Genomic DNA, 11,712 nt, shown 5'->3' on the forward strand with positions numbered 1-11,712 from the left:
ATGGTTTATAGTCCAATTTTTTCCTTGTTTTTGAAAATATAGCTGATTGCAATCAATTTCGAAATTTTTCGAACCATTTTCGTGTAAATCTGAATCCAAAAATTCAAGAAATAATATTGGGTCATTACGGTGATATTTAAATTTCGCGGCAACCTCCTCGCACATTCTGATGTTTGGTGTAATTCCGGTTGTCATACATGTTTTGCAGGTTAATTTTACTTCTGAGGTGGCCGTAGGCTTTCGTTTCACCACGCGGTTTCTCGAAATTTAATTTAGTAATCATGGTTGAGAAAAAACCTGCCGATAAAAAGGAGAAAAAGGTAAGAAACTTTAGCCAATACTTTTTCACTCACAACCCGTTATCTCCCCACGAATTTCTCCTGTATCGGAATGCCCAAGTTCAGTGGAACAGCACCTCCATGCTGTCATGTCAGCACACCTCTCTAAACCTGCTTCCATCTTCCACAATACTTATCTTCTTCCCAGGAAAACTTGCTTACCCTTACATATTCAAGTTTATTTGAGTCGAGCTCTATCTCATTGAAGCCCGAGACCAGTTCGAGACATGACCGTCTCCCACCTAGTATTAGTTAGCAATTATGAGTCAGTCGAAAGTGGGCAGAACCACAGGGCACAGCATTGTTCCTTTTACTTATTTTGACGTGCACGCTTGGCTTCACAGTTTTTCTCCGTAATCCACTCGGTCTGCCTTCGAGAGTTTCTATCACTTCCTATGCCCCAGGGCGAACATGCTTCTTCCAACCACCGTTTCCAGGACAAAGGAATCGGAAATAATTTGAAAGTTTTGCACAGGTGTTAGATACAGCTTCCACGGTGGCCTTATTGGCTCTAGCCTGTAGATAATGTCCAAGTTAAATTTACTTCTTATTCAGTGGTGGATGTTAATCTCTGATAGGTAGGCGCAGGATTATAGACCTTGCACCCCCTTCTGCATATTGTAGCATTCGCCCCCTTCTGCATATTTTAGAATTGTTGCCTTTAGCCAATCCTTCATTACGTAAGACAGTGGCAAGGAAGTCAGAAGTTATGCTCAGTCGCAATCTTGATAGAAAGTCAACAATTGCAAACCTACTTGACGCAAGTTCCAGTGTTTAGTCATGTCTACTCGTAATGATGATAGCCTATAGAGCTGCCAGCTTAAAACTTGTCAGAAATTATGCCCTGAACCAAATATTTCTATGATTTGTATCGTTCATGCAGGCGCATTTGCCCCTGACTTTCAATCAGATCATGATCAGCTCTATCCAGCCAAAATCAGTTTCTTGCTTTGGCTATAGTTGAATTTAGTAATATCTTGGCTTGTTTTCATCTTACTAGAAGTAACAAGCCTTTTCAAGAAGATAGGAAGTTAAACAGGAAGGAAAGTAATTCTTCCACATCTTGTAGTAATTGATTCCAGGATGCAAGATTTTACTAACCTCACTTTGCTTTGTTGTCTGTGAATATTCTGATCTGTCTTAACTAACCTTATTTTTTTCATTTTTTGCAGAAGAAGCCCGTGAAGAAAAGCCGTGCGAAGCGGAGGATTTTGGAAGGCAAAGGCTTTGTAAGTTCACATTTTATTTAATCTGGACTCTTCCCCCTCTTTTCTCTCTCAGATTTCCAGGAAAAATACTGAGAAGTGATGGTGGACCCCAGTGGTCATTTCAGAAAATCAATTATAGTGAAAAAATCAATATGACTGGGCTTTATTGGAAAGCCTCTCATGCGTAACCAAGCACCGTAAATAGCAATACAACACCTACTACTTACAGGAATTAAAAGAGAGAGCTAACTGTTGGAAATAAACAATTGATGGTTTCATTAATTTTAGTCTTGTTAATGCCTGCCCATAGTCAAAACAAGGAATCATCGACATTTGTGGTCTAGGAAATAACATATTTTCCCATAATTTACAGATGCTTTTGTCCCCAGTCCATCCTCATCCATCAGCTACATTAGCCGCAAAGTGACATGATTTTACAGGGAAACAAGAGTGAATCTCGAAAGCCTAGAAGGATTCCAGATGATTATGTTATCACTTTGTTACAGTTTCTGTCTCGAATATGCCCTTAACCAACCCTGCACCCAGAACTGCCCATTCTGGATTTTCTCTTACAGATATAGAAGCTAAACTTTGAACTGTATAATCAACCATGATCCGATCACTGTCAAAATGCTTTTAAAGATTTAGTGTATAAGTTAATAGCAGTTTAGTATCCATAGATGGTGTTCTAAAAGTATTTTGATTCATCGTGGTATTTGATTTTGCTCAGCACCACTTACTCTACGTTTTTGTCTCTTTTGAAAACTGAAGGTATTATCCATTTTTCAGTACCTCTGCTTGTGTTGAAATTTTAATCTAGAAATAGATGTCTGGTTTTGTGCGGGCATGCCATGAATGTCAGTAATTTTAGTTGTACTTTCCTGTGTCTCATGCGTTTTTTTCCTGTTTTTGCAGAGGTATAATAGATTCGTAGAAGTTGGCCGTGTAATCCTTTTGACCGGACCTCACTACAGAGGAAAGACTGCCGCCATCGTAGACATAATCTCTGAAATATGGGTGAGTCTACTCTCATCTTTTTCTCCGAACAATTTAATTTTATGTGAACTTTAATTGTGATACCCTCAAGGAAAGCTTTAGATGGAGCATTTTCTTTGGCATTAATTTGAATATCAAGAAGCAGTAATGGATCAATCAGTCGTCAATACCAACTCAGGCATCAATATTAAAAGTTGGGTTAGTTGCACCAGCATTCAGGCCAGAATTCAAAATAGAATTTTATGATTAAAATCAATCTATCAGTCAGCGAAGATAGAACTTGACTAAAGATTACTCTGCCCACCAATAAATCAGTTATGACCTTCCACAAAAAAATATTGATATTATTCACTGAGTTATTTCTGAGAAACTACACCTAAATTACGTTTACTAACTTATTTTTAGTTAATTTTTTTTTGAGCATACACAAGATCTATCATCATTTTCATTTTAGTAATACCAACAGTTTATTCTTAAGTCACTTCTATAAGTCCATGTTATACAACTAATTCTAGCCTTTGTTATTTTTTACAAAAGAATTACATTTGCATGTATTATGATAAATCTGTCTCCGTATAAATGTCTCTTTTATGCCCTCATTTTGTCAAGCACTGGCGCAAGGTGCAATCATACATTCTGTAATTTAGCATCTTTCATTATGCTTTCTCGCATATTTTTTTCTTTTTTTCATGCCTAGCAATCTAAGTCTTAGCCATTTTTTTTTTTTATTATTTTTCTTTGCAATTAATTGGCTATATACTTGGTCTCTATTTTTCCCGTTGTTTTGTTATTGGGGCAACTCGTTGGAATTGAAAAATTAAATAGATGTAAGTTTTGACCTTGTTAACTTGTATATCATGGTATCTACCATTAGGTCATAATCATAGGTTTTATTAAAGTAACCAATGCTGTACTAATTATTACTGTTATTTTTTTTAGGTTTTGGTAGATGGACCTTTGACCGGAGTTCCACGCATCCCTGTATACATGGATCATCTCAACTTAACGGGATTAAAAATCGACATTCCTCGGGCTGCCAAACGAGACGTTGTCAAGAAAGCTTGGATTGATGCAGATATTGACAGGCAATGGTCCAAAACTGGAGTCTGCCGTGCTTTAATAAGAGCTAAGAAGGTACTTTCAGTCTGTCGTATTTGTTTGCATCGAAACAACTAGAGTTTTTCTTAGAGTAGGCAATCCGTTTTCTGGGGGCTCAAAGTGGGTATGATGTTTGTGGATTTGCTAGCACTACATAAATAGGAAGCATATTTTCTGCATTTTGGTTTGAGTCTCAAATGACAATTTAAACTGCCGAAATGAACAAAACCTTACACTTCTTTACCTTTTTTTTTTTTTGATATTTTGTACGGCATACGTTCGAAACTGAACTTCTTGATCGGCAAAGGTCTTTTTTTTTAAACTTTTAAAGTGTTTGAATTTTAAGATCTGAAAAACGGAATTTTCATCTCAATGGGCCTATTGCAAACTTTTGCTAGAGCAAAAATATGAGTTGTTACTCACAGAGAGTGTTTCAAAAATAAAGGTAAGCGCATCAGCAAAGTCTGATATGCACTCTTTACTTCACAATTTGCATAAGAAATTTGCGTTTTTTTTAACTGCCTGTTTCCAAAACAATACCATGGCACAGGTGAGCATTTCGTCAGAGGAGTCATTCCATCCAACCCCTGCTCACAAGGACACTATGCAATACTCAACATAGCCGACGCCAGTCCGCCAAAACACATGTGACAAGACAATGATTCTAACCACCTAATAACAATCTGCAAGTTTACATTCACATTTTTCTCGCATTGATGAAACGTCGACCATGTGTGCATGGATCGAAAGGAATGACTCCTCTAACGAAATGTTTACCTGTGCTGTAGAATCCTTTTTGAAGCGGGAAGCTTTAAAAGACGCAAATTTCTTATGCCGTTTTTGAAGTTAGGAGTGCATTTCAGAGTTTGCAGATGCGCTCATCGTGATTTTGAGACATCATCCAAGAAGAACAACTCTTATTTTTGCTCTAGCAAAACTTTGCAACAGGCCTATTGCTCCACACTAGCATCTTATTTGGTGTCTACTTCTAAGTATTTAAATCAACTAGAGGTATGAAATTCCAATTAGTTATCTCATGTAAGTTAGCTATTTCCCCTGTTCTTGCCTCTCATTTTTTTCATTTTCAGTGCTCATCAGTTGTTTCCCCTGCATTTTAAGATAGCAAGGGTTGCTCCAATGTAACAGAAAGAACTCATTTGAAATACCTAATTGACCCATTGAAATTTCACTTATTTTTATTATTTTCTTCAAATCATGGAATCGAATCGCCAAATTCACTCTGTTGTTGACACCAAGCCTAATTCACAATTGCCAATAAATCTCTCCAGTTTCCATTACCATGGCTCTTTTTTAATCTGTCAAGATAAAACTACTATTAAACATGAACTTGAAGTTCTCTTTTAAGAAAAAAAAACTTTCTCAAAATATAAATTATTTCCTTATTTTTTAGATTCTCTTTCTGTGTTTGCTTCTTAATCCAAGGAATCAGTCAACATTTCTTTACTTTATTTCCAGATGAAATCAATGAACGACTTTGACCACTACAAACTAAAGAGGATCAAGAGTAAACGCAACAACATCCTCCGAACCTACTTCAAGAAATTGAAGGCTCACCCGAAGAGACTTGCAGGCATCCTACAGTACAGGCGAGCAAAGAAAGCAGGAAAGGTCACACGCATGGACAAAACCAAATTGGCTGAATTCAGGAAGAAGAACAAGGAAGAGATGAAGAAACGTGGACTTAAGAGGAGAGAAAAGGCCTTAGCTCGAAAAAGTCAACCAAAACCCGCTAAGCCGGAAGTAGCTGCTAAGTAAAATGTTTCTTGTTAATATATTTGGACCGTATTTTTTTTACGTAAATCACTTCTTTTTATTTTTCTCCAGCAGCCTGTATAAGCCTCAGTAATGGGCTACTAAGCAAGTTTTAAAGGAGTAGGAATAGGTACATATTTTCATTTCAAAATCTTACGTAGAAAATGATTTACACAACAGGAAGTTTGACAATAAAATTTCCAATGCAATATCAACAGATATTCGTAACACATAACAAATTGAAGCTGTATTATGTAGTGACACCATTTTTATTTTTTCCATTTAACCAATGTTGATTTTAAACACATTTATCTTATTCATGCGATGATTTCCTGACTTACCTTTGTATAAATTGTTTTCTACGCATGATTTTTAAGAGATAACATGTTGCACAGTGAAAAAGCACTGTGCAACATGTTATTCACTATGTTTTCTAGAGGCCCTTTGCAAAATTTTACTATTAATTCTCAGCCATGTATATTTTGGTCAATTTCAATCTGGAAGTAGTTGATGCGCATGTTATCAGTGTGCAATCATAATATGCGAAATTAGGGAAAGGTAACTAGCAATTGAAAGAAGGCATATTATCGAATTATTTACACGAATCTATTAGCGTCTACAAATCAAAATGACTTATTATGAAACAGACTGGCTTTTAATTCTTCAATTGAACATTAATTTCTCCTGTTTGTGATAATTTCCAGGAATCTAAACCTTCAATAGAAAAACTGAGAAGTTTCAAGTTACAGATCGAAGTAACAGTTGGAATTTCTCAGTTTAGGTATCAGCAGTTTTTTCATTTTTGTCATTTTGGTCAGAATAAATTGGAAAAAGGTGGTCTCAATGAACTGATAAACTAACGTTTTGAAATTTTTCAATTGGTTTTTTGGTGCGCTTTACAAAGCTGTATATCCTTGAAGTCAGTGTTCAAAATACACTGTTTTTGCTGCCACCTTGAAAGAGCATAATAAGAAACCAGAATTGTCTTGCTTTTCCGCAAGATGTTTTGCCTAGCAGCAAATGTAGGAATTCCTCGGATTTGTATTGCCAAAAGGCAACATTTTGCTACTGAGAAATCGGGGGAAAAATCTAGTCTCCTCCTGAAATTATGTATTTGAAGTATTGATACCTATCACCGGTGCTTCTACATCATTAAGTTAACAAAGCAATGAGGTTAAAAGATTGATTTGCTTTTGTGTGGATCCTAATATCTCCAATCAACTCAAGATCAAAAGTGAATTCTTTCATAATCATTGTAAAGCGACTGAATAATTGCTCCTAACACTTGCCTTTAGCGCCAGTCTTTAACTATGTGAAACATTAGGATTGAGTTAAAGGATGCTAAATACCACTTGATCTTTAAAACACAGCATTCTGAATTTCAAGCCTCCGAATTGAGGCGTTGGGTGCAGGAAGAGCATTTTTAGTTGTGTTGTTTTAGGCCCTGTGCACTTGAGCGTGGTTTGAGAAACTTCGGGCGAACTTGTTCCAGGAACTAGTTATTGTTCAGCTATAACTTGTTCCTGGAACACAAAGTTTATGGAACTAATTTGTTCTAACTGGGTCCGTGTGGACAAGGCCGTAGAATCTCCAGTGCTAATTTTTATTTCAGAGAGGAAACTATTGAGTGTATTTTCTGCAATTTTACATTTTCAGTACTGAAAAATCGCAAAGAATATTCAGTGGAAGTTCCAACAAATTGCATATGTTTGCTTGACTTAAAATGGATGAAACTTTAGCGGAGCTTTTGAGGCATTGCAACTAAGAAATGCCCTTTCTGCACCCAGTGCTTCAATTACTGTTTCCTCAATGACCTGAATGAAGGTCAACTTCAGATGGGGCTAAGTCAACTATTTTTCTCTATGGCCAAAGCCCCATCACAGGGCAAAAAACCGGAAAGGAAAAAAAAATTGGATGGAGAATCACCTTGAATTAATTTTAGGCATTTGAATAGATAAAAAAAATAAGTTTCAGGCCACTCAAATCGGAGTGGAGAAGAAAGGCACTGCAATTGAAAAATCCTCTGAGTTGATGCATTCTGTTTCTATCAGAAGGAATTGAACATATGATTGAATTGAGATAATTTACATCTTCAACATTGTGGTTATGCTGTCATAAAATTCAAGCTTAGAATAATCTCAAGTCCTCAGCTTTTTCTTGTAACAATGCTAAACCCATGTTTAGCCAAGCAAATATATGAAGCCATTTATCACCTCATCCCTGAAGGTACCCCCTTTCTCTCCTATTTTCAGTCATACCTAATTTTTTCTTCCTTCAAGCCTATATTTCTGATCAGGTTAACTGCTTTAAAGTCTGCTTATTTATTGATACAATGTTTTTATTTATTGTTTTTAAATGCTACCAAAGCATCTTTTTTGGAACCTCAACCCCACTAAAAATACTAAATTTCTTCGTGTAACGATATCAGTAATGGTTGAATTATGCAGGATGAGGTTAAATACCTTGGATAACCATGAAATGAGGTCCCTAGTCCCAAACCTTGCCCATTGCCCATCCATTGCTCCATCCATGCATGTCCATGCATGGATGCATTTACATTGTCCATTGCTTGTCCATTGCCCTGTCTAAAAATCGTGCAATCACATTCATTTTCTGTGAGGGACAACCAAAACGTGTGGCGGTTTTTAAAATGTTCCAAATTTTCTCTATTGATTACAGAAAATTTACGAGATGACATGAATGTAGAGGCTTCCTTCCTCTTCCAATTTTAAAATTATAATGATCGCACAGTTTTTGGACAGGGCAATGGAGATTGCCAAGTTCGGAACTTGGGGCCTCAAATAAAGTGTGAAGCCTTGTATCTTTCAAGTGTTATTACTGATTTTTAATATTTGAATTGAACGTATTTCTGCCAAACGGAACTATGTTCATTATGATGTGAGCCCTGCCATGCATGTATTCTTATGAGTCTCGGGGCTCATATCTTAATGCACATAGCTCTGTTTGGCAGAAATACGTCCAATTGGTTTTAATAATTAGACCAGAAGAACTCGCGAATTTTAAGGTAAGTCTATTTATTTGTAAATTCTTACTTGATGACAGAGGAACGATTGAAGGAACTTTTTTTGGGATGGACTGTACTGGATGCTGAAGAAAAAGAAATGATCGATGACCTTATTATTCAGTCAGACAAGTTACAATTTTACAAACCTCTGATGGATGCACTGCGACAGTGGGAGCTTGTGCAAGACACCCAAGGTTTTCACTATTTAATCTTCCCCATATTTTATTCCTCATCATTTTAATCAGTTAGTGCAATAGTATGTTGTGAAATTCAACTCCCTATAATAAAAAATCAATTGCTTTTGGAGGGATTCTTTTTAAATTTCCATGGAAAGATTTCACTGAATTCAAAGATGAAAGATAAAAATCTCACAATAAACACAAGTTTCAGAAGCATTTCTTATTTTCAATTTTCACCTTGAGAGATATTTTATTTCTAGATGTGAGAGTTACGTAATAAGAATGCTGAAGACTATCCATTCTCGCCATATCTATCCAAGGTGATACACACAGGTGGCTGTATTTTGTATTCTTGACATCCAGTACATTTAATTGCACGGCAAAGCCTGTACCTCTGCGCATCACTAGTCTCTAAGATGTCAGCTGAAATCTAAATGCGTCCACCAGTGTTCATCTGCTTTGATATCAACCCTAAGGCACTAACTGAGGTGCGAAGGTAACAAATGAAATTTGTTCTGAACGCGCCAAGAGGGTGTAAGTCAAATCATTATGCCTTTATTGTTAAACCTTGCAAGGTCAAAGAGGTGAATTTAAAAATGAAGAATTAATTATTTTGCCTGAAAACTGCTATTCATGTGTTCCTTTTTTCGATGGTGAAATTCTGAAGTTTGAAGGAGATGCGGTTGCAGAAAATCCATGATTTTTGTGCAACACCTGGACTCAATACAAAAATTGATAGGCAGTTTGCTAGAAAGCTGATAGAATGTTCATTTCGACGTTGGTTTGGTTTTTATCTCAGCGTCGATGTTTCCAAAAATAAATTGGTAAACTTACTTCAAAGTCCGCCCTTGTACCAATGAATTGAGACTTTCATTTGATTTTAGGTCAGGAAATCAATAAGTGAGAAAATAAAATGGAATGAGTAGTTAGGTACAAACTTAGGCCTTTTTCCCACCTCCAATGAGATAACTAGCTTACCCGCCTCTTAATTTTACCTTATCATCAATAATGCCTGTTTTTGTGGAAGAGAGAAGAGCAATAGAATCATAATATCAAGAAGTAGTTCTAAACTAAATTACAACTCCTTCCTTTCAATAAGGTGCTCCAGGTTGCAGGCGTGGCTTGGTTTCATTCCCTTGTGACCCGCAAGTTAAAAAAGAACTTACTCGGGTCATTTTCACTTTGGAAAACATACTAGAGAAAATCCATCAAGAAAACAGAGCTGTCGTTTCGTCAGAAAATGTATGCTGTTCCTCTTCTGTTGCCAACGATTCTGACATCATGACCCCTGAAAGGTAATATTCTTGGGATGAGGAAGTAAGCATCCTTTTTGCAAGAAGAATTTCATAAGGTAGGAAAGGGTCGGATTTTTATACCTGATAACAAGGATCGTATTTGCAGTCGATGTACAATCGTAAAGTTTAGGGAACGACTTCTCTCGCTCCCTACCTGATTTAACTGTAATGGACCAAATAGAGAATTTGCAGGTGTCTGAAATTTGATGAATTTCGTGTTTCAGTGGAAACCACTGGATGAGCTGAACACCGGGATACCCTTGCTTCATGAATTGAACAATTATTGGAGAAGATATGACAAAATTGTCTTATCTGCTAAAATATGTGTATTTAAATGGGAAATGCCGCCAGATGACGTCACACAGCTGTGCATTTTCTCACTTATAAATCTATTTTTATACTATTTCCCATATCAGAAAAATACTATAACAAATACTGTGAAATCAGCTCTTAGAGCGCTTTCAGATGAAGCAATACAAAATTTGCATGCAAATTCTCCATTAGAAAATTGTTAGGTGTGTATCGTATTATTCAATGAAGCTGATAAGCTAATCTACATGTACCTACAAATTAATCGGAATGTAGTCCGATTCTGAAAAAGTCAAGGCATATCCAGAGCAGAGATTCTGAAGTTTAATTGTTGATGTCAAAATAAGGCTTCTTTGTCTTTGTACGGTGTAAAATCAAACCTAAGAGCAGTTTGAATGCATAGGAAAAATTGGGAGTTTTTTATTCATAACAGCGTGAAATTAGACTCTAGTGTTTATTGGAGCTGATTTCAAAATAATTGACCTGGTGCTCCAGAAAAAAAAATGAGATGAATTGAGCAGATCTGGGAAATAGGGCACATCAATGTTCAAAACTCCTGCATTTGCTGGTAAAAATAACATTACAGTAGATGTTCAATAAGAGAGTAAAAAAATGCAATGATCAAATCTCCCATAGGATTCTATGGGCCCAATCATTTTTAGGGCATATGTACTGAAGTTGTGAGACTTTTTTGTAGGTAGTAATTAATACCACAAAAAGAGGGAATGTGGAGTGAGGTCGAGCTTATTCAATTATCGTTCGATAGAGAGAAGCGGTCTCCTAAAACAATTGAATTGTTCATTCTCAAAATGACTTGAGCACCAAAATTACAATAAGTCCAACGAATACCTACAAAAAACTTTTAAATTGACTCGTTTTATATCTCATAGCTCCAAAATATTAAGGCATTAAACTGATTAATCATGCTATTACCTCATCTAAGATTTAAAAAAGTCTTTACTGTTTTTCTTGCGTTTCAATTTTTGGCACTTCAGTCTTTTTGAGAATGACCGAATCAATGGATTGTCTACTTCCACCATAGCCACAGACTTGCCTTGTTTCGTTGGCTTGACTTCCTCAGTAATATTTATGCGAAGTCTCCATTAGTGGTTATTTGTTAGGCTTGGACACTTGGCTCATCATACGACAGTAGGTTCTATCTATAAAATAATTTTCATCTACCTACAAAGTTTATTCTATCATTTTGGATTTGTTGCAGAACTCAAAGTGATGGAGTTATAGTGGAAGAAATTCACCATCAGCTCATTAGCTGCCACAACAGGGTTATGTTGCGATCTTTTTCTTTGGATGGTCTATGTTCTTATAAACGTTAAGTGTCACGATGAAATCTGAAACTTCATGCCCATAATCTAAGCATCCTGAGAGTGGCATCCCAGTTAAAAATTGAATTCTTAATGGAAATAGTTGAAATCAATATGATATTTTGTGGACAAATTAATAGAGATAAGACTAGACAAATCTGAAAAGAAA

General features: G+C 36.2%; 2 protein-coding genes across 3 annotated transcripts; both read left to right on the forward strand.

The window, feature by feature from the left end:
* The first annotated feature begins 163 nt into the window (after positions 1–163).
* On the forward strand, positions 164–5,461 carry RpL14 (ribosomal protein L14). The gene is made up of 5 exons (XM_019045486.2): positions 164–320; positions 1,511–1,567; positions 2,462–2,563; positions 3,482–3,676; positions 5,117–5,461. Exons 1-5 carry the CDS (start codon positions 282–284, stop codon positions 5,414–5,416), a joined length of 693 nt encoding a protein of 230 aa, XP_018901031.1. The 5' UTR covers positions 164–281; the 3' UTR covers positions 5,417–5,461.
* Positions 5,462–5,616: 155 nt separating this feature from the next.
* On the forward strand, positions 5,617–11,687 carry LOC109033064 (uncharacterized). Of its 2 annotated transcripts, none has more exons than XM_019045488.2 (4): positions 5,617–7,639; positions 8,477–8,632; positions 9,717–9,912; positions 11,441–11,687. In XM_019045488.2, exons 1-4 carry the CDS (start codon positions 7,579–7,581, stop codon positions 11,553–11,555), a joined length of 528 nt encoding a protein of 175 aa, XP_018901033.2. In that variant the 5' UTR covers positions 5,617–7,578; the 3' UTR covers positions 11,556–11,687. The 2 variants fall into 2 exon arrangements, with proteins under 2 accessions (XP_018901033.2, XP_072154943.1); XM_072298842.1 differs by having other exon boundaries at positions 9,726–9,912.
* Positions 11,688–11,712: the final 25 nt, after the last annotated feature.

This window comes from Bemisia tabaci, chromosome 3, assembly GCF_918797505.1.
Source record: "Bemisia tabaci chromosome 3, PGI_BMITA_v3".
In the NCBI taxonomy this organism is placed as follows: domain Eukaryota; kingdom Metazoa; phylum Arthropoda; class Insecta; order Hemiptera; family Aleyrodidae; genus Bemisia; species Bemisia tabaci.

Coding starts and splice junctions, on each gene's coding strand:
- RpL14 (XM_019045486.2), top strand. CDS start 282: ATGGTTGAGAAAAAACCTGCCGATAAAAAGGAGAAAAAG. Junction 321..1,510: donor CCGATAAAAAGGAGAAAAAG/GTAAGAAACTTT, acceptor CATTTTTTGCAG/AAGAAGCCCGTGAAGAAAAG. Junction 3,677..5,116: donor CTTTAATAAGAGCTAAGAAG/GTACTTTCAGTC, acceptor CTTTATTTCCAG/ATGAAATCAATGAACGACTT.
- LOC109033064 (XM_019045488.2), top strand. CDS start 7,579: ATGCTAAACCCATGTTTAGCCAAGCAAATATATGAAGCCATTTATCAC. Junction 7,640..8,476: donor TTATCACCTCATCCCTGAAG/GTACCCCCTTTC, acceptor ACTTGATGACAG/AGGAACGATTGAAGGAACTT. Junction 8,633..9,716: donor GCTTGTGCAAGACACCCAAG/GTTTTCACTATT, acceptor CCTTTCAATAAG/GTGCTCCAGGTTGCAGGCGT.